The 27,044-nt window shown below is 38.9% G+C and overlaps 1 protein-coding gene across 10 annotated transcripts in view; it reads right to left on the bottom strand.

Annotated features, from left to right (window-relative positions):
* LOC131313542 (eIF-2-alpha kinase GCN2) overlaps window positions 1-27,044 on the bottom strand; it is a 47,593-nt gene extending 20,549 nt beyond the window's left edge. For 7 of the 10 annotated variants that reach the window (XR_009196230.1, XR_009196231.1, XR_009196240.1 and 4 more), the window contains exons 1-19: window positions 26,729-27,044; window positions 23,394-23,462; window positions 23,238-23,297; window positions 23,040-23,145; window positions 19,861-19,965; window positions 18,115-18,507; window positions 15,561-15,689; window positions 15,384-15,470; window positions 15,195-15,281; window positions 14,980-15,094; window positions 13,181-13,298; window positions 12,276-12,330; window positions 11,866-12,026; window positions 9,537-9,721; window positions 8,235-8,380; window positions 7,866-8,115; window positions 6,441-6,723; window positions 6,239-6,332; window positions 308-388 (exon numbers count right to left, since the gene is read on the bottom strand). Coding sequence is in view for 1 of the 10 variants with exons in the window: in XM_058341911.1 (XP_058197894.1) it covers window positions 308-388; window positions 6,239-6,332; window positions 6,441-6,723; window positions 7,866-8,115; window positions 8,235-8,380; window positions 9,537-9,721; window positions 11,866-12,026; window positions 12,276-12,330; window positions 13,181-13,298; window positions 14,980-15,094; window positions 15,195-15,281; window positions 15,384-15,470; window positions 15,561-15,689; window positions 18,115-18,507; window positions 19,861-19,965; window positions 23,040-23,145; window positions 23,238-23,297; window positions 23,394-23,462; window positions 26,729-26,859 (2,655 nt within the window). In the remaining 9 variants the exon portion in view is untranslated. Of the gene's footprint in view, window positions 1-307; window positions 389-6,238; window positions 6,333-6,440; window positions 6,724-7,865; window positions 8,116-8,234; window positions 8,381-9,536; window positions 9,722-11,865; window positions 12,027-12,275; window positions 12,331-13,180; window positions 13,299-14,979; window positions 15,095-15,194; window positions 15,282-15,383; window positions 15,471-15,560; window positions 15,690-18,114; window positions 18,508-18,722; window positions 18,976-19,860; window positions 19,966-23,039; window positions 23,146-23,237; window positions 23,298-23,393; window positions 23,463-26,728 lie in introns of those variants that run through there. The other 3 variants (XR_009196235.1, XR_009196239.1, XR_009196242.1) reach the window with 3 other exon arrangements.

The raw sequence follows: 27,044 nt of genomic DNA, 5'->3' as shown, positions 1-27,044 counted from the left end.
TGGAGTACGGGAAACATTTTGTTATGTTTTAGTATGCCAATTGCCAACACTTTTACCATAATTTTTTCAAAATCACATGCAAATAATGTAGTAGTGGACAATAAATGAGTGACTTGGGGAAGTGGAAGGGTGGAGGAACAGAAGAACGCAAGATGAGAGAAGTGGAGAGGGTGATGATGGATTTTTTTTTCCTTACAAAAGAGAGGTAGTGCCAAGCGGACTAAACCTCCTTAGTATATAGAATAGATAGATTCACACAGCTGAGAGATAATGGAAGTAGTTTTTACAATATAAAAGCAATACAAACCTGGAGATAACGATTTGGTGGTGAATGACCAATTGCTCGACGATAAACATAGGATATCTCATACCTTTTGAAAAATGCCTTCTGCAGTAGAAATGGACAAGGTTCACAAGAATTTAAAAAGGAGAAAAAAACGTTCAAAAATTCCCAGATATTGCCCAATGGAAAGCTAGCTATAAATATTGATAACAAATAACAGAAAAATTGCAAGACTTTTTACAGCATCGCACAATAAGCAAGTGGCAGAATTTTAAGCAAAATATTGAACGGAAAATTGCAGTGTAGCCACCGTCCTTCGTGCTGTGGTAAGGAAGATCAAAACAGAATTGGCAGGAAAATTTACCAGATACTGTTCATTAAAGATAGAATAAGACTTCTATTGTCCGTTAGTGAAAATTCATGCACGACAATCGACCTTTTTCTTGTTGCATGAGGAGAAAAGGATACTGTACTTGGAAGAATAGAATTGCCTTAAAATTTCAGTCCAAAGGCAAAGAGCAACCGAATCCCTTACAGAGCTAAACATGCGCAGAACTTCTGATAATCACATTGTTACCACTTTCCATCAATAATTACAACTGAGATCCAATATTAGATATCGACATTGCTACCAAATTTCAAAAGCCTGTTTCCGCATCGTTTTGATCAGCTCAGAGATGGAACAGTTTTGGAAGTACTTCAAAAAAAAGGTGAGGGCCGAAAGCATTCAAAACGCAAAATATTGTAGTTCGCAGATAAACACTAGAACTTATTAACACGTACAGGTAGGCCTACAACTCTGACATATGTATAGCTTGGTTGGTTACTGAATCAGTGACACATTCCTCCTAGAGACCACCTGACTAGTATAGCATCGAAGGCCTACCATCCACAAGCCAATCTTGGCAGAGGAAGAAACGGTTCAAAAGCTTCACCACCCATCCCAATTTCTATAGTCCATCAACCTACATCCTAATCCCTGCAGCCTTAGCAACCGCCACTCACCAATTTGCCCGTTCAGCAACTACTCATATAATCACTGGACTGTCTTTTGAACTTGCCATAACCTCCTGTGAATATATATTCTGTATCTTGAATATATATACTGTATCTTCTTGTAATATGCTATTTTAGGACATGTATCGTAATCATATCATAGCATAATCATAGGGTAATCATATCGTAATCAAATCTTGTAATCTTCCTTTCTTAGACATAGCTTTATTCTATTTAAAGGTGTACTCACCTCATTGTAATTCATTCAGAAATAACATTAGTATTTTCCGTCTCTGTTTATTTGTTTTCTATCATGGTATCGGAGCGGGTTCCGAAACCCTAACCCTGCTTTTCAATCAGTTTTCTATCCTCAGATCTCTCCCCCTCTGTCAGCTACTGTCGTTTTCTCTCTCTATGTTTTTCAGCAACCCAAATCACAAGAAACACCCATAGCGGTCGACACCCATCCCTCTCCAACCACCGGTGACCTACCCACACTCCGACAACATCCAGCAGCACTTGCCGGCACTGTAGAAGCTCCGGCGACCTCTGTTACAGCTCCGACGAACCAGTCTAAGGCAGATTGGTACTCTGGTATTCTGTTTTTTTTTTTACTGCGTTTCTCTGTTAGCATCATGTCTGGCGATAAAAATCAGGCTATTAGTGTTCGTTTGACCGGTAACAACTACTCCTACTGGGCTCATGTGATGAAAAATTTTGTTGTTGGTAAAGAAATGTGGGGATACGTAGACGGTTTTACGCTACCTCCTTCTGATCCAAAAGACCCAGCGTATGCCACTGCCTTTGGAAAATGGAACACAAGGAATGCACAGATTTTGACTTGGTTTCACAACTTTGTAGAACCAAGTATTGGCATGAATTTTTTGAAATATAACACAGCAAAGAAAGTTTGGGATTATCTACCAACTTTGTATCTTGAATCAAATTTTGCTAAACGATATGAGCTTGAAATGTCCATCCAAAATACCACCCAAAACAATAAATCGATTCAAGAATTTTATAACGAAATGACTACTTATTGGGATCAGTTAGCTCTCATGGAACCTTCAGATTTGTAGCTACTTGATAGTTATGTCAGATTTCGTGAGGAGCAACGACTTGTTCAATTTCTCATGGCCCTTCGGACTCAGTTTGAGCCTCTTCGTGGGGCTATCTTGCATCGGTCTCCATTGCCCTCAGTAGATGGTGCTGTTCATGAGCTTATCGCTGAGGAAACGCGGTTCAAAGTGGCTAATCTTGCACCTCCCTCACAGTTTGTCTTTGCTGCTCCATTTGCTCCATCTGGCCAGTATCCGGCACATAACTCGCCCACTCCAGCATCTCATCCTGTCCAATTTGCGGCCAAGCCAAGGCTCAAATTTCTGAAGATGAGTGTAACTATTGCCATCAGAAGGGTCATTGGAAGTATCAATGCCCTAACCGTCCCAAGCCAAAGGGACGAAATGTTACTCAATCGACTGGTTCTCATGCCCCGCATCAGTCTCGGGCACCACAACAGTATTCTCACCCTCCCGCAACCTTGGCAGCACCGGCCTTCAGTAGTGCACCTCCAAAGTTTGATTATGAGCAATTTCAGCAGTTTCAAGCTTACATGGAAGCCATTCGAGGGGGTTCCCCCCAAGCTTCTGTCATGACTACCACTCACTCAGGTTTGCATGATTCTCCCACCTCAGGTATCCAACCCACCACTTGGATCTTTGATTCTGGCTCTTCTCATCATATGACTCCTGATATGTCATTAGTATTGCCACAGCCAATGGTTCTCCCATGCATGTTGCTTCTATTGGTTCCATTCTATCTTCTACTGCACCTTCACTGTCTATTCCTAATGTCTTTTATGTTCCTCAGTTGTCTTTGAGCCTACTTTCAATCAGCCAATTATCCGACTCTGGTTTTGATGTTGTTTTCTCTTCCTTTGGTTGTGTTGTGAAGGATCGGGATTCCAAGAAGCAGATTGGGGTAGGCCATAGAGTTGGTGATCTCTATCTTTTGGAGCACTTGCATCTCCCAATAAAACCTTTTTCCACTGTTGCGTCATCTTTTTGTTTAGATCATAAGTCATCTCCGTTTTATCTTTGGCATTCTAGATTAGGACATCTGTCTAGTGAACGTCTAAAACTTTTAGTTAAGTCAGGTCATTTGGGTCATATTTCAGTCAGTAATATTTCAGAATGCAGTGGTTGTAAGTTTGCAAAAATGTCAGCTTTACCTTTTAATAAAAGTACTTTTGTTTCTACTTCGCCTTTTCAGATTATTCACACTGATTTATGGAGCCCTTCTCCAGTTGCTACTAAAGGTGGTTTTGTCTATTATGTCTCTTTTGTGGATGATTTTAGTCGGTATACTTGGGTTTACTTAATGACACACAACTCTGAGTTCTTTACGATTTATAAGAATTTCCATGCCATGGTTCAAAATCAGTTTTCTACATAGGTTAAAATTCTTCGGTCCGACTTGGGTGGGGAATATTCACTCCAGTGTTTTAAATAGCGAAAGGCGCACCAAGGCGCACCGGTCCCCTGGGGCTTTAGCGCAAGGCGCGGCGCGCGCTTTATTGAAGAGAAGCGGAAGAAAAAAAAATTCTTCGCAACGAGGCAAATTTTATTAGAACTAGTTTTCAACACAAACAAACACTTGTAAAACTTTCAAATGTCATAAAACATAACATGTCAATGGTTAAATGAAAGTATCAAACACTAACATATCATCCATGAAAAGCTAACATAATAATGTTTAGCCTTAGAGACATAACAAAAGGATTAAAGGCAATTATATCTAGAGGCATGCATAGGCATTATTATTATGTGGATCAACCTTTTCGTAATACTTCCAGCCAGGGTCCTTTCTATTAGAATGTTCAGATGTCATCTAGAAATCACAAGTACAAATAAATACAACAAACTGCACAAATACTTTAAACAGAGCTGGAAACAAAACAAAAAAAAAAAAAAACCGGTGAGCATGACTAGAAAAGGGGGTTGTGACTGGAAAAAAAAAAGGGGGTCCTGCCGTCCTGGATAGTCGATGAAAATAGAAAGAAAAGGAGGAAGAAGAAGGTGAGAGGAGGAGGAAGAGGAAAAAAAGGAAGAGAAGAAGCAGCAGACGTGGGACGGTGAGAGCAGGAGGAGGAGGAAGAAGAAGAAAGAAGAAGAAGTAGTAGTTGTTACCTGGAGACTGGAGAAGACAATCAGAGAGAGAGAGGGAGAGGAAGAGGGAGACCGGAGAAGAAGAAGCTGCTGCTCCTCGTCGTCCGAGACTCTGAATCGTCGAAGAGGCTGCTGCTCGATTTGGTTTGTCAATTGAATAGGGCTCCCATTGATTTAAAGGAAGAAATTACTCAGTGCATCGCGAACGTGAGATCAATTTTTACCTCAGAGCAAAAGGCGTGCGCCTCAACGCCTTTCTTGCGCTTTTGTGTTCTGCGCTATAGCCCACAGTTCCGAAGCACAAACCTTGCACTGCGCTGCGCCTCGCGCTATAGCGCGCGCGTCGTGCGCTTTTAAAATCACTGATTCACTCTCAGAGTTTCATAAATTCCTAGATTCGCTTGGGACTATCCACCAATCGTCTTACACTGACACTCCTACCCAAAATGGTAGAGCTGAAAAAAAACATCGTCACCTTCTTAATACTGCTCGGTCTCTACTCCTGTCTTCCTCCGTCCCGTCCTGTTACTGGGGAGAAGCTATTCTCACTGCAGCCTATCTCCTGAATCGGATGCCCACCCCTCTTCTCTCTGGTAGCTCTCCTTATGAGCAGCTTTATGGTCAGGTTCCTAATTACTCTCTTCTTCGAGTGTTTGGTTCTACCTGTTTTGTTCTCCAAGAAAGACCGCACTAAGCTCAACACCCGCTATGTCTAAGGTGTTTTTTTGGGGTATGGCATTAATCAAAAAAGGTATTGGTGTTATGATCCTGTGACCAAAAAGCTTTATGTTTCAAGGCACGTTGTCTTCTTAGAGCATCTTCCCTGTTTTACTCTTCCACCTCGCACTGCTCCTGTAGCCAAAGAAGACTTGATCCATATTGACCCCTTTCCTATGGATATGGATGTGCCTCCCGAAGAATACACCTCCACTCTTCAGGTATCTGATATTTCTACAGCACCCTCAGCATCACCTCGTCGTGCTCCGATCACCCAGGTCTACACCCATCGTGCGGATCCTGATCCGCCTGCCCGCCGGTATCCTGTCCGTGACAATCGTCAACCATCGGTAAAATATGGCTTTACTAATACACTACAAAGGCCAGCTCCACTTTTCAGAATCTTGAGAATCCTTTTTCGGCCACCTAGGAACCTCAGAGGCCCTGAAAAAGACCACAATGATCCATCGCCATGCAATCCAATCCTCGAATAACCCTTGATAACCGCAGCCACCTCACGCCACCCATGTTTGCACAACCTATGGCCTTGTCAAAACCACCTAAGATTGCTGATCAAAAGAAAAAAAACAAAAACCACTTAAGATCGCCTAGACTACTGGAGGTCGAAAGAAAACGGTTGGCCAAGTCCAAAAAGTCTGAAGGGGAGAAAAGAAGAACCACTGAAACAGTTGTGTCAAAGTAGCAAAGGAAGGATAGGGTTGCCTTTGAAATGAAGAGAACAAATCCACTCTACTAAAAAGACAATCAATCAGGAAAAGAATGGCAAAAGAATGGCAAAAGAGGAAATTTGAATAATATAGGCAAGAGTGCAAAAATACTTGAGATAGGCATACGATCAAAATTTTCAAGCATGAGAATGACGTGGAAATAGGTCACACTAAAACAAAGAGTAAAGAAGCTGGACAGTACCTAGAGTTACTGGATGCATATTCAAAAGGATTTTGACAAATTCATTGGCACTCAGCAAACCAAAACAGGGACAAATTTTTTCAATCAAAACCAAGTATTGATCAACCTCTTATGAAGGCGAAGTATAAGATTCCATGCATCGTACCTGGTTTGCAATAACCCAATTCACAAAGGGCAACCGTAGCTCATAGCAAAGCTCCACCATGTCTCCCCCATGGGTCAAAAGTTTTACAGCATTCCTTCACATCATAAACTGATCTAAGAAGCCAGCTTAACCATGAGTCGAGAAAATGATACATATGTAGAACATGGATAAGGACAACCATAAAAGCTTAATAGAGAAAAACCTATTGATTGCTGGGCAATCTCCCAGCAGCCTCACGGGTATTATCTCCACATGTTTCGCACAATGTTGTCTGAACACTTCCTTAGCGACCTCCGCAACCTGGTCCCTCACCTCAGTATCGGAGTCAGTGTACTGGATGGATGAAGCAATGCTTCCAGTTGAGCCTAGTCTCCCACCATGCTCATTGTGGTCATTAGCGCCTAAAAAGTCCTCACTGAATACAGCAGCCACAACTTTATCATAGACACTGGTATCTTCTGATGCATGCATTGTCCGTAGAATATCTGGACAGCAAAAAGAATCTCACTCAAGCTAAGCAATGGATACACATAATTGACTACATTTTTCTGAAGAAAAACAAAGCATGCCAAAAAGCGTGATCCATGAGAAGTAAAGGAAGTAAGGTCTGCGTTAAGCCTCTTTAGCAAATGCAACAAATATGAACTTAAAAATGGTACTTTCAACTGAAAATAATAGCACATATACGAATACAAATAAATGGACGAGAAAAATACCCAACCAGTATCATATCAAAGGAACCGCACATTGTTTCCTTTTGCAAATTAAAAGTAACTATATCTATATGCAAAACACAAGCAACTTACAAAAGCAAGACAGTAAATGAAGCACAAGCAATAACAATAACAAATTCAGAAACTATGAATTCGCATTTATTGTATTCAAGTACACTTTAGAGTGAAGATAAAAGTAAGTGCAACAAAAGATATCGGAATAGTATACTAATCTACCATCGAAAAAACTTACTCTCAAAATGTCAATCATTCGTTGTGGTTCAGTAATATATTTTCTAGTTTTCAAGCACCATTAAGATTTTAATTTAGAATTTCAAAGCTCTGAAATAGGTTTCTACATATTAGGAAACTTTAAACTTCGCCCAATGTATGAGAGAGAACAAAGCAATGGAAATCCTATTATATTTGAGCCAAATCTATTTTTGAACAAGGTAGAGAGAAAAATAGAAGTACCATATTCATTTAACCAACATTCTTTTTGTTGTTTAGTTAATATAACTTCCTTTCCTTTTCCCATTTGTATCTCTATCAAACCATCACTTCCAATCCACTCTTTACATTCTAAGAGACTCAGCAAGACCACGCCTCACTTCCAAGCTATCCAAAACTCACATTCTTCTCAAAATTGAACTACTTTAGCTCCTTTAAACCCAACAATTCGCTATTCCAAATCTTAGAATTATCCTTCTCAAATCATTTATTAAATGATTGATACTCGAACAAAATATTCTCCAATCTAAAGCCAGAGAGACTCCATCAAAATGGGAAGCTCTTCAAAATCACAGGACAATGACCCAGAGCAATACTGGCAAAAACCAACTGTCTCACGTTAGGGGAATATTTCACCCGATTCCACATAGTACAAAATACTAGCCAATATCTTCATGACTTACTGTCAAGCAACTCATATTCCATTCGTGGAGGAAAAGCATGTTTGAGTAGTTCTGTAGCTGACGGACGATCTGAAGGACTTGAGGACATCAACCGCCGTAACAAGGAAGCCTGGTCTGGAAATTCAGTAACCCAAGCAGCAGGAAGTTCTCCCTTCTGTTTAAGATCGGAAAGAACAATATGCCTCTCCATATCAGTTCCAAATGGGTGCCAAAGCTCAAAGAACACAATCCCTAAGCTGTACATGTCAGCCTGTGAACCAAAATGACTGAAAATGGTGTAGAAGGGCATAAATGAAAACAAAAACAAAAAAAATGTCTGGAAAAAAGAAAGCTACTGAAAGAATCTACTCAAATAAGCTAATAATTCACCTTTTCATCGATCTTCGGCCACCCTTGCTCAATTTCAGGTGCAGTATAGAAATAGGTACCAACTTGACCTGTACGATCCACAGAAACTCCAGCTGTTTCTGCAGGATCTGGATCCTGGTCCATCTGTTCTAGCTTCAAAAACTTAGCTGAAATAAAAGAAACCATTAAAGAATAATCGATACTAGGATGTCATATATGTTCTTAGTTGAAATTTTATTCAGCCTCAACTCATCCAACAAGCATGAAAATTGAAAAATAGTAGAATCTCATTTATTTCCCAGAATCTACACCTTGAAAATGATCAATATGGATGTGTACAATTGAGACTGAACAGTTTTGCCACTTGAGGCATCAACTAATTAAATAACTAATTGTTTCCAGATCAGCATTGATTGACCTTAATCAATCTCTTTTAAGTGAATATGTGGATATCCATAAATTCACTTTTGCACATTCCATTTCACTATGGCTTCGTTTGTTTTGGTGTAAAATATTTTACATGAAAATTATTTTTCATGTAAAAACATTTTACTGTAAAATCTTTACAAAATTTTTTATTTTCCATGGTTTGGCTGACTTCAAAATTAGTTTGTGACAATAAGACTTCCACGAGAACTTAGGATAGGAATACCCGACCAAGCCAGCAACACTGCTATTCACAAAGAAGCCCACTGCTTATGTCCTTAAAGGTCCAAAACTTCACACTATTTGATCAGAAAAATCACACTAGCTATTATTTTGAACATTTTCGAAGAATTAGAAATCCTCCACTAAGGCATTTTGTCGAACAGTTGTAGGACATGATAGTAGATTGGTTTTGCATGTCAAGAAAGCAACCAAAACATGGTACACTACTATAGAAAGAACAAGGGGAAAAAAGAAGAGATCAATGTGAGTGAAAAGGTACTGCCATAGATCTCTGTATAGCAATACGAATTGGACAGTCAGTTGTACAACCTTGGGATTTGAATTTGTCATGCCAACCGAGATGTTGAGGGAGGTGTTTGTTGAGTTGTCAGAGGAGAAAGACGCGTCTCACTTTGGAAAACAACTTACAGGATTTCCTTGGGTAAGTCATTTTACACCTTCTAAGGTAAAACGATTTAATGAGGAAAATGTTTTACGAAGGTTTTTGCAACCATACACCTGAAAATGGGGACAATGGTTTTGGCAAAACTTCCAGTCAAACAAACAGAGCCAATAAATCTTCTATTTGTAGTGAACTCATCCCATTATTGATAAGGTAGTTACACAGTTCAAAAAACACAGGGACAAAACCCTTGATACAAGCACATAACTTACCCAGACCAAAATCGCCAATTTTAATATCATTCCGAGCATCAAAGAAGATATTATTTGGAGTCAAGTCACGATGTATGATTCCCTGTGCGTGTATGTGTGCCAGGCCCTCTACAATTTGGCGAAACAAATGCCATGCCAATTCCTTGTCGAAGTGATTGTACGATTCAAACATCTGCCTCAGTGTCCTGCAAACAAGTGAAAATAACCAAGGTAACCAAACAAGTAAATTATATGCCTTAGGGTGCTGCGTCTAACTATATCGACCATCAACACTAGCTCCCAGACAAGTATAAATAGCACCCCCACCAGCGCTCTTCATCTCCTAGACAAGACCATAGCCAAGGTTATGTACAGAGAAGTAACTACACTAATACACTGAAAATTCTAAAATTTTCAAAGAAGAGTAGGGATTAGACATATGAAAGTACCATTTGTACAAGAACTGATGAATCCACTTTCAGCAAGCTAAAACCTTCATCAAATTGACTATCTTGAAAAACAGCTAAAGTAAAACAGACAGCCCCCAGAAACTTGTCCTTTTTCACAATCAAAGACCATCTTTTCAATTTCCATGTCATCTAAAGGTCTTTCCAACCAACTATATTTATCATCATTAATCGGAGAAAAATTCAACCCCTTCTAACCCAATCGATCCTCCCCACTTGTGACAAATTTTTCTTACTTACCAACAAAAAACACTGTAGGTGTAATTCAAAAGCAGGAACGTTGAATCACCTTAATTGGAGAAAAAAGTAATGAAACAATGATGTGACCTGTATAAGGTCAAGTGTTGAAGATGACATTTATTCAGACCTCCTAGAATCCTACAGCTTGTACCAACAGGACACTAAAACTCAATAAGAATTTTGACTCACAAGCCCATCAAAACTATGAAAAATTACTCCATCTAAATAAACCTCCATGAAAGGCAGCGAAAAGTAAAGTATTCGGTTATGTCATGTTCAAAGGATGATCGGCTATGCGGCAGGGTAGCCCTCACTCTTTCTATAACTCTCCCCATCTCAGATGGACACACAACACCACCAGATTTTTAGCAGGACTATCAAGAGAGACTTTACCAGCTTTGTTAACTAGCACCTTCAAGAAAGGTAAATGGGCTGAGAAGTCCTCTAGGAAAATCAATGATCAGTCATAGCAAGTATACCAAAACTTCAAACTCTCTTCCGTAATCTCAATGGACCAATGGTGAACTTGTGCACTGATCTCCAACGTGTTAGTCACAAAAGATTAATAAATGAATCTAAGGAAAAAAAGTGGAAGGTGGCATAAATAGATTACATTAGCATAATTAGAATACACGCCTCTTTTTGCATCACAACAATTAACTGTTACAGCAAAGGCGAGCATATCTGAAATAATCAAAGAGCCTCGATAGTTATTAAAGCTCATGCCACCATTATAACAAAGTGCTGCAACTTTTTTGTGTTGTCCATTACACCTCTTCGACATGGATTTGTTAAGTTAACAATTGTCCCAAAAGCGTAAGCTGTCAGAAAATGGCCCAACAATATATATCAAGCTATCTAACACCCTCCCTCATGGGCAGCCCCGTCTTGCATGTGGAGATGCAAAGTTTCAGAGATAGAGTGAAACAGATGCGAAGCGGAGATGCAAAATGTGAACGGGGAACAAATGCAAACGGGGAAACTTGAACCCAAAGAGTCAAGACCTCTCCCAACCAGAAATCTGATACCATGTTAAGTTACCAATCGTCCCAAAAGCTTAATGTGTCAGGAAATGGGCCCAATAACATATATCAAGCTATCTAACAGGATTTTCAAGTGAGATTAGTGATCATGATATCATATCTCATTCATTTTCTGTTGGAACTAAAATAAAATAAAATATTTAAGTTGGAACCAACAAGAGGAGGGGGGGGGGGGGGGGGGGGGGAAATAAAAGCAGGCAGGCTGGAGGGGAGAAGAAACTCAAATAGTAGCTAAAACACATTCTAGCAAACTCATGAAACAATTTAGCATATTGTACAATGGGATTCACATTATAGATTATACTTTATCCCCACCAAGATAGAAGAATTCCATAAGTGCACCACATGGAGCAGATTCCAAGCAACAAAAGGAGTCTGAAATCATAACAGAGGAATGCAAAATGCCTTTAAAGATACTCCCGAATTCAGTCAAAACTGAGTAGGAGGAAAGAAGTTCCAAGGATAATACCACAGCCAAAATCAATGAAACCCAAAAATTGAAGGATTAGGGATGGCAAATCACAAAATCCCCTTAGAGAAAAATGGGATTATATAATAATTTAAGAAAAGGAGGAAACTAAAGTAACAAATATGTCTTACCTTGGGCAAAATTCCATTTGAATGTAAAGATAGGTCGATTCAAGCTTATTCTCATTATATGCCGAACTTGCAACTGTGTCACTAATACTGGAGCTCACTGCAGTCATTGAGCCCAATGTGGCATCAGCATGGCTACCAACAAATCCCCTTTCATACCATGCCTGAAAGTATTTGACAAATATTGAAATTAGTTTATCCCAACAAATTATGTGCACTTAAAGCTCTTTAAATTTACAATGAAAATTCTGTAAGGTCACAGACAAGCTAGGTACAGAGGTGATTTTTTCACCTACAACGCTATTAAGCAAAAGCAAAGCTTTTGAATTAACAGAAAAAATCTGATAAAGAAAAAATAGTTAATAGGAAAATAATATATGCAGAGGAAAGACAAACTTTTCATAAGCGAATACCTGATAATAACGCACGACATGCTGGTGCTGTAACCGTGCAAGCGTGGCTACCTCTCTGAGGACCATCACAGTGAATATTAATAAGAATAAAAAAAAAAGTAGAGCATACTAAAATGATATTGATTAAAAGTAGTAAGAAGAAATACTAATAAGAGTAAAAATAAGAACAACAACAGGTATGTAGAGCATAAAATGAAGCAATGAATCCTAAATTTTGGGAATCTCCACCGGGGTGATGATTCTGTTCGGGAACCCCGCTTCTGAGGATTCAGAACAAGAACCATTTTAGGACGACAGTCTAGTCGAGATAGAATTTCGGTTCCAACTAATACCGGCGCTTCCATCCTTGGCCTCTTCTGGGCACCCGAACTTTGTCATGCCCGATATGAAATTAATCTTGCCCTGCGGATCCTCTCACATTGACAGCTATAATGTAGGTAGGAAGGAAAAATCATTAAAGTTCCATTCTCCCTGTTGTTTTTTCCTCCTCGTAAGCCAACCAAACAACAGAGAAAAACAACGCAAAAAGTCCGCTTTGTTCCCCTCAAAAAAACATAAGAACCTGATGGACCACTTCACTGCTAATTACCTAGTAGTTTAGGAATGGAAATTATGGTTACATTCACGTGATACAAACTAAATTTTGCAGGGAAAACATCACTGTTTGGAAGCCAGCGATACAGTTTAATCAAACTAAACCCAAAAATTATGCACTAAACAGCGAATGCTGAATGCTATTCCTGCCAAGCTGTAATTATCAATTATGTCTTCCAACTTGAACTAAACTAAACTAAACTGCAATAAACAACTCACCACAGCTATAAAAATAAGAATTGAAAAGCCAAACCTATAAACTTTTCCAAGGTAACAGTTCTATTGTATTTTATGTGATAAAATATACTCACCGCAGGATACGGTCATTAACAGGAGGGCCTTTGTCCTTCAAGCGAATCTTCTTGACAGCATACTGCCTTCCATCTAGCTTATTCTTGCACAATACAACATGACCGAATCCACCGTGACCTTCCACCAAGAGTTCAGGTTCAATAGACAAGACGGCCAAATAAATAATTAACCCCAAGCTATCCTAATTCAACAAGGGAAAAAAACAAAACAAGCAAAACAAATGTTTGCATCTTGTAAATGTCCAGAGAATAAGTCAGGTTCAGTGGAGGGTGGAAGTAAAGAAACGACTCCACATCAAACCAAGTGGGAAAGGAACAAACACGTTAGGTCGGTCAGTTTGCCTCAAATAAACCAAACAAGACCCACCATAATGATTCTCAACAGAAAACAAGCATCCCTTGCCGGTGCAAGAAGTTGGTCCATGTCAGCTTCTTACGCAGGAACATTACAATCAGAACCCTGGTTTTACTCAGAATAGGGTCATGAAACAAAAAGTTTTAGGTGGAGAGGATTAAACCAGGATTTGACAAAATAAATTGGAGGCGATTGAGACTTGGGGAAGAAAGGAAAGACAATGAGGTGCAAAAGTCATCGGTGAGTGAACAAAACATAGGCTTGCTGGGTGTTAAGTTAGTCACTCAGATAGCATGGTACCAGCGGAGGTGGAGAGAGAGAGAGACAATAACTCAAGAGGGGACTACACATGCCCTGATCGTGAATATCCAACCGTTAAATAGCATGTCTCTAGTCGGCAAAGGAGGAGATTGTCAAGCCGAGTATCATTGGCCCAACTGAACTGTCATACAATCATGTATTGTAGGAGTCCAAGGGCACTCAACATCGTAACCAAGGAAGATATGCTTCCCTAGCAACGAGTGCAATAGGCTAGCCAGGCCTACCAATATTGGAGATATCTGCCCCGCATGACATATTCAAATGACCTTGATATCCGTGTTGTGGACATGGCAAGGTGCTACTGAGGCACTTGGAAACCCATATGCCATGTCACATGGACTCTTCGGAATGTATGAAGGATCTTTGTTGAACATTCGAAACTGGATGATAATATAGGAGAAGTGTCCAACATTCGCCAAGGAAACATATCTAGTATTCAAGTATGCTCCAAAATCGATGCATACAACTCATACTTATTCATATCATGGTTTTTGACAGCTCGTAAACACAATTTCTTTCTGCAGTGTTCCCATGTCCTTTGACATGAAAATCAGATGAACCACTTGAAAAACATACTAGAGGCCGACACCCCTAACTGAGTCCCTGTAACATAGCCCATACATTAGTGTTGCTTAGGAAGTGGCACCAATGAGGCCTGCAGCCTGCCCACAGGCTGATTAGACACAACTACCACAGTACAGTTACAAGTTTCAACATTATAAACACCCATTTTGCCCCAAATACCATAACCTCCTTTGAAGATCCTAACAATGATTTTATTGTAACAGAATTGTATCATCTCCTCTTTGATAAAGACTATTATTACAAGTACACGGTATACCATCATTTGTTGCCTTGCTGGAGAGGTCAACCCAGCTTAGGTGGTTACATATTCCAGCAAGAGAGATGGAGCAAGTGAGTGCAGACTCGAGTCATCAGTATAAATTCATGAAGAGTGCATCTCAGTAAGGCATAAGTGACACATTCAATATTACAAGTACTCAAGGGGATTCCAAACGTACTGGAACAATATTAAAGGCAAACCTACTCCATTACAAACTAATAACGAGGATAGTCTTGATCAAGCTAAGCAATTGCAGTTACAAAGATTAAATCTGCTTACCAAGGGGTTTTTGCTCCTCGAAGTCATTGAGATATCGGGAACTTGCAGTACGTGAAGAATTCTGGCCTCCAAAATCAGCAGCAGTTTTCCAGAATTGAGAGATTTTGGATGTAACCTATTTGATGGAATTGTAGGTGGGGGTAGTATCATGGTCAAATAACGACGATGGCATATGTGATAAACACTGGGAGAATAAAAAACAAAAAATGACAGACCATTCTTTGCCTAAAAACATCATCAAAAGTTTGGTCAAAGAATGAAGATGGTTTGGTAGCTAAATCCTGCACTCGTTCTGAAATAACCTGAACCAAATAAACATTGCGCAGTTAAGTAAATTTAGCATGACACAAGGGGAAAACAATGGGAAGGAGCTTTCTAATGTAAAAGAGAAAGACATTACATACTCCTAGTTTATACAGCTCAGAGGTTATTTCTTGCAAAGCATCAGCAAGTTGATCTTTAGATGCACAAGCAAGACGAAGGAGGTGAGCCTAAAGGAAGAACAATCGAGCTTGAGAACATCATATCACGAATAAAAGACGAGATAAAGAAGTCAAAGTGAGAAAAGCCTGAAAACTAACTAGAATCAAATCTCTTTCCGTGGTCTGAGATAATTGGTCAGGAATACCAGAAGCAGAAGATACTGATTCCAAAGGGTCACTATCAAAATAAAAATCATCACCATCTTCAGGATGATCTACTATCAGATCCTGCCATAACATATATTAGATCAATGGATGATAGATAGAACAATAATTTCCAGTGATTCAAAGAACTAGAAATTAACCCACTAGAAATGCAACAGGACTACAACTAAATCACCTGAGCTTTTTAGTGATTGCTCCACTAAGCAGCCTTCAAACTATTATGATTGATGTGAGCTTTTTGTTTGATGTGGACTATTTGGCATGAGAGGAATTCGAGATGTTTCGAAGGGGTCGAGAAGCCTTTATTTAAAATTACAAGTTTTGTGGTTAGTAGTTTGTATAGTTGGGACAAGGGAGATTGTAACCCCTCCCTTGATCATTTTCTAGAGTGGTTTGAGTTGTTCTTTTCAATTGGTGGTGTATAGGGCCTTTTTGTCTTGGTGGCCTTTTTTTGTATACGGGTGGCATTCCCTTAATGCCTTCTTTAATATAAATATTTACTTATCAAAAAAAAAAATGATTGTTAAAGCATCCAACTCAATACCAATTGGAAATGAGTAAAGAGGCCACTCAAGCTCACATAATAGGTTTGGAGGTTATATTTAACCAACGTGAAACAAGCTCTAACACTCCCCCGCACGTGCGACACTTGACTCGCACGTGGTGAGGTAAACAAACAATTCAACACATATGCCAACAATCAACTATCAATGACGAACAAAGGGGGAACCAGCCATCAACAACATAGAGTCTTGTCCAAAAGCCTCCAAAAACCTAGCTCTGATACCATGTTAAAGCATTGATTTCAATACCAATTGGCAATGAGTGGAGAGGCCGCCAGGCTCATATACTAGGTTTAGAGGTTATATTTAACCAATGTGGGATAGGCTCTAACAATGATCAACTACTTACACAATATCTCTTTATTGCTTTAAGTAAATCGCACTAGCATTGTATCCCTGTAAAATCTCCTCCCCAAGCCAAATGTCTTCCCAAAACGCAGTCTCCCCATTTCCCACAGAGACAAAGTTTGGACAATAAATTCCATGGGAGTCCATAACTTACCCAATGCACCTCTAAAAATCTCTGACCATTCATTTGAAACCCATCCTTAATCTTTGTCAGAAAAACCAGAAAGAAGTACTATGGCATTTACTTGTTGCAAGACTATGATAAGAATGTTGTATCAACATGCTTAGCTGGCTATCTTAAGTAACTTAGTTTGATTCATTAAATGCATTTAGGCAACGAATAAATAAGTACAAAAAGAAACCATTCCTTTTCATTTGTATTTACCAAGACATATATAGTAACTCTGACACAGTCCCACATAGCCGCCTGGATACAAGAGTAAGGTGAAGTATAAAAACAAGAGGCACCATTGCCTCAATAGCTAGTTTCTGGAGTTGAGTTCTACATAAGAACATGCAACGTGGTATCGAGCACCCAAGGAAGGGTAGGGTGTGTGTCCCCAGTGTGCCCATAGCAAGTACTATTCAGTGAGTACATGGCATGGCAGGGAAGGTGCGAAGTGAAGTCACACATTGCCTCTAGGTGAAGCAATATGCAAGCATGGGGAAACCCTCCCTTAACAGTTAACAAGAAAAACTAAGTACTGAAAGGGAGTATTTCCTCTTCACAACTTCTTGAAAAACAAGATAGAATTTCGCTTGAAATGAGTTTTTACAATACCAAGATGCTGATTTGTAGTTCTTCTAGGGGATGTGTACGAGTCCATTAGACCTCATGTCAGCAATATTGTAAATGCTATAGTTTCTGTGACCATGATTTAAGACTTGCTATGTTGATTTTCCCCCCACCAAATAAGCTATCTGAGGCGTCTATTCCTAAAATCTAGATTTGGGTGGTCCATTTTATTCATCGTCCTTTAAATTAAAACTACAGATCCACACCTTACTCAAATGCCTTCTTACTACATAACCACTGAACCTTACTGTTCTAGTATCCAACCCATTCATACAGCATCAACATGTTAAGTAGTTATTGGCTATAAAGCGTAATCTACAATAGAGCATAGAAACTCAATTCAAGATATATAAATTAAGTAAAGGTCAGAAATAGATATTTAAATAAACCAAGTACAATTTTACAAGGTCGAAGTACCAATAACTAGAAAACGATGATTGTTCTGTAAAACAAATATACGTAGAAAGGGAAAACCAGATATCACGTGCCACCAAAAAGAAGTTAGACATAAAACTACTATATGCATCACAATGCAATGACAACTTCATAGACATCAATGCAAGTATTAAAGGATTTAACACTCTATAGATATGTCCATAAGCATTTAAAAGTTCAATCATTATTCAACCACAAACACTTACACACACACTCACATCTTTTGGAGTAGTGTGTGTGGGCCCCAATGTGAATGTGAGTGGGCTTGTGTAAATACTTGTGTAAGTGTTTGAGGTTGTAGAATGATTGCTAAAAGTTAAGGCGAAACAAAAAAAATTCACATTACCTTGGCCTCATCAGTGGTACCTGTTCCCACTGATTCCCCTGAGAACATTCTAGTTGTATCGCTAGCGGATAAGTTCTTGCTATTGTCTTCGCACTCTTCTTCAAGAGTATCTAGTTTTGTAACTGGAAGTACTATAGGAACTTGCTTCACTTCCTGAACCACAGTTGGCTTCACTTTGGGGTCAATTTTATTCTCTAGTGTTTGGGATTGCACTGAAGGATTTATTCCATGAATCTCTTCCAATTCAAGACCCCAATGCCATGACTCGCCAGACCCACTGAAAAGATCTACGAAACCATAAACAAAAGGTCCCCTAGAACAAGGAATCTTGTTACGTGAATCTGCAGCATTCAGGGACAACTGATTGCTCCTCTCTGTTTCCTGGCACGGCACCTTCCAGAAAGAAAGAACAAACAGTTGATCACTATATTATACTAATCCACTAAAAAGTAGAGCTTCCTCATTTCTTCCAGAATTTGCACTGAAACTCAAAAAATGTGGCTCAACATGTTTCAAACTCTACGTGAAAAAACACAATTTCTGACAAATGAATAGACAGATTTTAACAAGAAAAAGACAAGCTTTGGAGTAAGATTTTACACACATACCCCATCCATTTAAAGAGAGAGGTGAACATAGAAGGAGGAAATGACTAGCTAGAGGACTTCAAAACGAGTTCAAAGCCCAAGAATTGGTGGGTGGAACTCAAAACCATGTAAGAGGTCATCTTAATCCTCCTATTTTTCACTTGCCCAAAACACCCAGTCTCTAACAATGTGTCTCCTGCCTTGGATCGTGCTACTGTGGAACTTCTTCTAATTCTCCCTCCCTCTTATTTTGTTTTTGTTGTCTCTCACATCTCTGGCTTGCGTAAATAATAAATTCATGGATAGCCGGCTGGTTCAGAGTTTGGACCCCTCTCAAAGAGTCAAAATGTTAAGGCTTGGATCAAACCACAATGCACATCCCACCTGAACAAGAAAGAAGGTGATTTCCTATAAAAATGACTCATATCCTTATTTCTCAGTTTGTTTCCCAAGCCAAATCAAAACTTATGCCTTTGCAATTCACTTTTATCTTCCACTAATACTTCATAATATTATTATCCAACCTCTAGTTTAGCTTAAGTTTTGTTTTAACAAATGCAAACTTTTGAAATAAAGACCCCATGCAGGCCAAAAAGCCCAAAAACATCCTGATGATTTTTTATTCTCATTGTAACAACCACAACAATTTATACTCTATCTAGTGGTTTCATGTCCAAAAAAATTATGTCCTTGCTTGAGGACTTGTTCATTGAATGAAGCAAATGATTTCGAATATATCATATGCGTGCAGCATAGACATTATGTCAATGTGTATCTTATAAAACATAAAAGATAATTAAGAAGCTCAATTGCTTATAATGATCAATGAAGTTTTCGAAATCAATTTGCAAACTATTATTGGGAACAAACTACAATTTAGTATCGAAACTATCACAACTTTCTCTATTATAGCCGATTCTACAGTCGGCACATACTTTCAGTTATTGATTACAATTACTACTCATAGAAGTAGAAGCAGATAGACTCCAATTTGTGATTCCTAATGTCCTGTTTCCACTCTGTTTCTTTGTTCCCGTCATGGTTCCAAATGTTTCCATTTCTGAGCTGAATGAAACAGGATATAGAAATGTAACTTTGGCTCGCATATCTACAAGCAACGGATAACTGAAACAACAGTCTAACGGATTCCAGAGCTTACAGATCTATATGGCTGCCCTACTGGAACAATTTCAGACAAGAACTCTTGAGCTGCTTCAACCAAATTATAAATCATGACGCGCCCTTCCCGAGCATTAGAATTAGCCTGAAACAGTTTTTAGTTAACTTAGAGTTAAGTAGTTAGCTTAATAAATGAATAAGATAAAAAAAATGAAAAACGAGTAGTGTAGAACTTGAAAGTATGCATGCATATAAGCAGCAAACCAAATATTGGCCTATAATCAACATACCATAGAAGCGTTCCATGCAACAATGCGCGTGAAAACTCCGCATTTGGACAAGAACATTGATAAAAGAAGATAAGGATCTGATGACACCCCCATAGTAGGACCTGATGCAGTCAATTTATGAGCTCGTGTAACAGTTGGTAGCCTATACTAATGTAGTTGCATACTTTTTCTGTGAGCTGTTCTACAGCCTGGAAGAGTTTAGCGACCCTAGTAGTCAGCTTCAAATTTTAAGGCCGACAAAAGTTGGGAATAGAGAGATAACGTTTAAAAGGAAAACTGGAAAAGATAGGGTCGGTTACGAGAGGAATAGAAAAAAAGGACGAGAGACCAAGCCCTAGGAGGCTATCAATTTCTCTTTCACACCTCTATAAACTATTTCTAGATTTGATTGCAGCATTTTGGTATCAAAGCTAAAAGTTCTGATTTATTCCTTTCAATTTGTGTGTCTGATTGAGATCTAACCATGCTGATAGCCTCAGTTCTCACAATTTTACTCAAAAGTGTGTAATTCCTCCATTGACTTTGAGGGAAGTGGTCTCAGGAGGAGTACCTTGAGTAGCTACGTGGAGCTTTATTGTTTACCTTTTTTTTGGCTCAGCAGGTTTATTACTTGATAGATAGATTCCTAAGCAATCCTTTATGCTTTGAGATCTTGCAAGGTAGTCTTTGTTCTAATTTGACATAAATATTCTCTCTCCTGTTATTATTGGAAGTTTGCTCATTTTGCAGCTAGTTAGGCACCCTGCCACCCATTGTCCTTTGTTGTTGTAATGTGGTTAGGTTTAGAATTTTGAATTGTCAGATATGTTTTGTCACAAAATAGCCAAACATGAAGACTGTTGGCTGCTAGAGCCTACTCGTTAGGATGGCAATTATGTGTCTCCTTGTGTTGGCAATTGTATTTGAGAAACCACTTCAAATGCAAACTGCCTTGTCATTTGACATAACTTTGTCTTCTGATCAAACGTAATGAGAGACTAGGGAGTCTTCAGAGTGCAAATCACTCTCATGATGCTCAACATCAGACTTGAGTTTGTTCAGAGCATCATTCCAAGGATATCACATGTCAAAAGCTCGGGCTTAACAGCAGCACCAAAAGATGAAGAATTTCACACTCTGAGACAGCACCCACAGGGCACCAAGCATGTTAAGGGCGCCATTTTCTTTATGCGCAAGGGCAGCCCAAGTTCAACATGAAACAAGAATGAAATGGCGCTCAGTGCTCTTAGGGAGCGTGACTCACTCTGTTCTTACAAACAAGCAGACCTGATTTCAGAACTAATCTTGGGTGCCGTCCTTTCTTCTTTGAAAGTGAAAAAAATGCTAGAGGGTTGGCACATCTGTACTTGTGAGAAATCATCAATCTAATCTACAAGCTTAAAGAACATCTCACAAGGATTCTAGTTCATCTTCTCAACACCGGGTAAGTTCTTTGAAGATGATTATGAAGGCGTTTGCTAAACCTACAGTGGAATCCTACACTAGGTTCGTTTCTTGATCAGCACTTCCAGACCTCGAGGTTTTTGGAGAGCTCAGAGCAATCAAGAGAGGCAATCAAGCGTTGAAGGTGGTTCATGTGGATTCAGCAAGATGTTCAATACCATGAGTGAGGGGATTCACATCAAGCTTGTAAGGAACACTTGTATTCACCATCAAAATAGAGTTCTTCCCTCTCATATCCTTGCGTTGCCATTGCTTGTTCTTCATTTCTAGTTTCACAGCACATGCCCAGATTACTTGAAGTTGCTTAGAATAGCACTCAATTGTTTAAGTGGAATCATAGGATAATTAGATTGTTAATTGGTCATAAATTTCTCGGGCACTTGATAAGAGCAAACCAAAAAAAAAAAAAAAAACCTTATCCTGTAAGAGTGTGTTTTTCCCTTGTAGTAGTCTTTATTTCTAAACTAACTCTGCTTGTAAATATATGAAAAGCTTACTTCTCAACAACATATCCTTTTAATTGATTGACAAGGAAAACCAATTCTACATTGAAGTTGTATGAGAACGATAAGCACCCTTCTTTATACTAATTTATTAGCAAATGCCCTTTATGCTTCCCCTCCAAATCGAAAGTCTATCATCAATTCTTGTAGGAATACCTAAGATAAGGCTTGAACAACTGAATAGTGATAAGATCAATATAAATGGGCATGCCCCAACTATACTTCCACGTGATTTTGGCCTCCAGAGAGGGATCCAGTTGACTTGGTTCATGTCAAAAATTATGCTTCCAAGTGATTTTGGCCTCTAGAGTGGGGTCTGCTTAAGTTCGGTTATATGAAAAATGATAAATTAATAGGGAAATTGGAAAATAACATATTAAGAGGTGTCACTGCCATTGTGTTCCTCTCAAGAAACTATCCATAGATGTAATGAGCGAGCATGGCAAGGTGAATAGAGAGGAGTTAGCACAATCAAACTTTCAAGCCATGAAGTAGTTCTTCATGATCCCGCTTTGTGTAAAGCTTTCAATTCTGCAAAATTATTCTTGCACTCGCAAAAATTGCATTTTAACAGAACCTATCAGCTAAAAAGTTAAACCACACAGTGTTACTTTCACAACAGAAAATAAGGTAAATCCTAACCAATTTCTACTTACTTGCTCAGCTCGTCCTGTACAGGACAAAATATTTACAAGCTTAATACAGCAGAATGTGAAAGAAGAATCAACACAGTGTTGAGAAACCAATTAATGGTGGCATAGAGATGAAAACAAGATTTAAGACCACATAGTTAGGGCAAGGCATTGATGAGTGTGAAGTACCAAATGGAACGTCTTAATTCCAAAATAGGGGAATATGAATATCACTATCATATGCACCATTACAAACTTGTGCTAATAACATCCGCAGCATGATAACCAACTAGTAACTATTATGACACAACCAATCGGCAAATAGTATTAATGAACTCTAGTAACATATACCTGGTCATGTAGCAAAGATAGAAGGTTCTCAGCATCAGCTTTTGACAAACCCTTATCCAGAGTTATCTGAAGTTTAGGGCACTTGTATGGATAGCCAGGTAAAAACCTGCGAAAGAAATGCATAAGAAACCACAAAGAGACATGCTGAAAGTTCACATCAAGTGAGAGAAAAACAAAGTTGAGGACATAACCGCTAACCTCACTGAAAGAAGAGCAGAAACCTCTAAATCCTCAGAGCCTGCATCCTTGGAGTATGGCCTGTTTATTCATGGAAAGAGATTTCAGGTACAAAAAACTCGGTACAAGAGATAATGGAAGTAAAGTATCAATTGAAAATTAATCATTATCTAAAACCTGAGCTTGATGTTGATCAGAGGAGGTGAGTTTGAAATAACTTGGCACTCGTCTTGAAATATCGCGCACCTAAACATCACCATGAAAATATCATAAAAGGCTTGTCGTATCAAAATAAGAAGGGGGGAGGGGACAATGTTGTGAAAATTCTCCCTTCCTAGGGTTTCTTTTGTTCAGGAGGATAATCCCCAAATCAAAACTACTATAACGCCTCTGTACTCAGTAGTAGTTTACTTTATCCTGAACCTAACATCAGAAAATCAGCTCTAAGCGCCACCAGGCTTAGCTACGAAGTGTAGGGCTGGGACACCCATAAATACGTATAGGACATGCCAAGTGGCATGTCCATCTCAAGGTCAAATAGTGTTATTCAACACTTAAAGTGGAATTGATGATAACTTTGTGAAATGAAGTTAAGAGGCTTACGCTTCTCTTCTTGTTTGCTTTTGGTGAATGTTGGTTGTTTGATATTGCATTGATATTGTGTCTTGTGCCATGTAGCTCATAGACTTATAGTTGTGGTGTCTATCAATTACGTAAAACAAGCATAATCTTAATTGGTACAATATTCGTAGATGTAGTTTTCTAGAGCAGACAAGAAGACGAAGATGATCAGCTTCTAGGGTTCCTTCCATGACAAATTCGTCTATTTTTCTGACAATTTCCTCTTTATTTTTCTCCTCCAAACCTTGTATCCCACCAATCGAATCCTTCTTCTACGCCTAAGCGTTCTTCCAAATCCATTTTTGTCTTCTAGTTCTTGGAGGTAGGCTATGTGCCTGAAGCACCCTAGTTCTTGGCAGATAACCCCAAAACTATTGAATTTCACCATCATCCGAACTAGTGGGAGCACAGGTATCCTTTTGATACCATATACCTGATGTATCCATACATCATATACTAACATTTAAACTTTTCAAGTTACGTGTCCACATACTAAGAATGGAGGCACACACTTTCGTGAGGTTTAATGGAGGCACGAGGTGACTTCCTTGTGTGCTTCATTGAAATTTTTAATCTTCATGTTGAATCTGTTGTTATCCGGTCATTGAGTTTAGGTAGCATATGGATGTGAGCATCCCATGAGATTATAGCTCTTGTTCATTTATTGCAATTCAATTTAATAATTGCACAAAACAAAACTCCAAAAGCCAAAGATTGCAAGAATAACAGCTCAGCCCCAACCATCTTCTTTCTCACATCTCTAGAATTGTACTTATCCACTTTTTCCTTCATCATCCATTCTCTCTCTTCTCGTTTTTTTCCGATTATCCTCTTTTCTTCTTGAGATTGCTCCAGCAAGAACAAACTAGTTAGCCTTCTTACTTCTGTTTTTTATCCTGCTTTAGCAACTATATTTCCTTCTCTTCTTCTCATCATCATTTGCTTCTTGTTTTCTTCAGCTTATTGGATCCTTTTCTCCCAGTTTTCACTTTTGGTTCCAGCCTCCAGGTTTCTTTTCTTTTTTCTCCTCCATTATTGTTTTCTCACTTCCAGTCTAAATTGAATGATTGGTAGCATTAATTTGCTCTTCGGTTCTGTGAAACTCGAGAAATTAGTACTTCTCAAGAAATTGTTGACTATAAATATCAGGTAGATCATTTTTTCCCCCATTTAGAACAGTAGCTGCTTCTTATGATTCTGTCTTAATGTTTAAAATTTGTTAATTTTAATAGTTATATTTAAAACATAAATAATAGTCTATGTAACCTTTTCTCTTTTTATTTGACAACCGTAAATTATGTTTCTTCTGATCATGTTTTGATTGATTTCACATCAACATGATTTTTGGCATTATGATTCCGAGTTTCGACGATCTAAAAAAACTGTTCAAAACTGTTCTGAACGCTGAAGTAGCCCTCAAAAGGGCCCATATAAGGCCCCAACAAGACTATCTAGTCTTTAGTTGTTAAAAGCGTGTGCCTAGACCCAAGGCCGAACGAAGCTCAGGTTGTGCACCTTAAAGAGGTGCGGACATCTTTCAAGTCGCTATATAAAAGACCAAGAAAGGGCGATTATAAACCTAAAAGGGGGGAAAAAGCAAAATCTTTTTTATTGCAGTCCACAGACTCCACTCCACAAGTCGGCAAGCTCGATTGAAGTCAATAACTGATTTCTGATCAAATATAAGTTTTTGGTCAGTCGATCGACTGATCAAGTCTACTCCTTCTCTATCCTTTTTCCAAATCTGTCTTTGAACTTAAGTTTTTTCTTTTTGAATTTTGAATCTCACCTGCTTTTATGTTTATATTTTTGGATTTTTTTCTTTTCTCAAATTGTCGTTTGTATTGGTAATGGAGTGTTATTTTCTGCTTGTATAGTTCTTATTATGCATTAGGTGTTCTATCAAAAAGCCTAAGTGGCCCTGGACTATCTATACACTTGCTCTTTTCTTTTAGCTATATTATGTTTCTTAGTACTGCTCCACTAGATGCCCTTCACTTCACCAACACTCGTGCCTGACATTATGCCTTGCATCCAAACCCCAACAGACCTTTGGCGCCTCAGCGTGCCTACTGCATTTAACAACTATGATCCAGTTAAAAAGGACTGGACGGTATCCTTACAGAAAACTCTTTGCATTTCAAAAATTAATTTGTCTCTATGTAAAGCATACCTATGAACTAGATTCAAACAACAAACCCAAGACACAGCTCAAATTATCTAATTAAAGATCATCCCACATTATACTTGTTATTTGTGCTCAACTAGATGCCCTTCGCTTCAACAAGGCTCAAGCCTCGCTTTAAGCCTTGCGCCTAGACCCCTACACTTTTGGCACAAGAATGCACCTACTACATTTAATAACTATGGTCCAGTCATTTAAGGACTGGAAAGTATCCTTACAGAAAACTCTTGCATTTCGAAAATCAATTTAGGTCTATGTGAAGCATAGTTATGAACCGCAACCAAACAAAAAGCCCAATATAAAGTTCAAACTATCTAATCAAAGTTTATTCCTGGGGACCATAAACCCACCATCCACTAGCCCTGCAAAGTATTATATAATCCAAGATTTTTTCTATATAACTTCGTGTCCGGGCCATCTTATGCACACTACGACTAATCCTAGAGATCATAAACCCACCATCCACTAACCCTTAAAAGTTCAAATTATCTAATCAAAGATTTTTTTTTTCCATATAACCAGGTGTCCAGGCCATCTATCCCGCACTTGGACTGATCCTGGGACCACCACCAAGTCGTCTGACCACTAGGCGAACCCCTCGGGCTTAATTATCTGATCAAAGATTATCCTAGCTCTTAATAATAAGGTTTCAAAAAGAACATTTAAAACTAAAGTAAACAACACCAACTGAGAAAGAACAACTCACAATGCGGTTATCTCCTCGGAGATATGTTCATTGTCATCGCGTGCGTGAGAACCGTGATCCTTCGACGGAGCTCTGCCCTTTAATCGACCCCCTCCGCCGTGCTTCTTCTTCTTCTTCGAACTGTGCCCCATTTTTTACTTGATGATCAAGCTGTTCTTCGCCTACTCATTACCAGGCCAACCTTTCGGATAGATACTAATCGTTGAGAATCAGGGGATTTGTAAAACCCTAGAACGAGCGATTAAACAGGGTTTGAATTGGCGTTCTATGAGAGAGAGAGAGAGAGAGAGAGAGAGAGAGACGTTACTGGTGGACT

The sequence above is a fragment of the Rhododendron vialii genome, chromosome 2a (genome assembly GCF_030253575.1).
Source record: "Rhododendron vialii isolate Sample 1 chromosome 2a, ASM3025357v1".
Taxonomy (NCBI): Eukaryota; Viridiplantae; Streptophyta; class Magnoliopsida; order Ericales; family Ericaceae; genus Rhododendron; species Rhododendron vialii.
The sequence above is the reverse complement of the archived record's forward strand: the minus strand, read 5'-3'. Positions and strand labels throughout refer to the sequence as shown.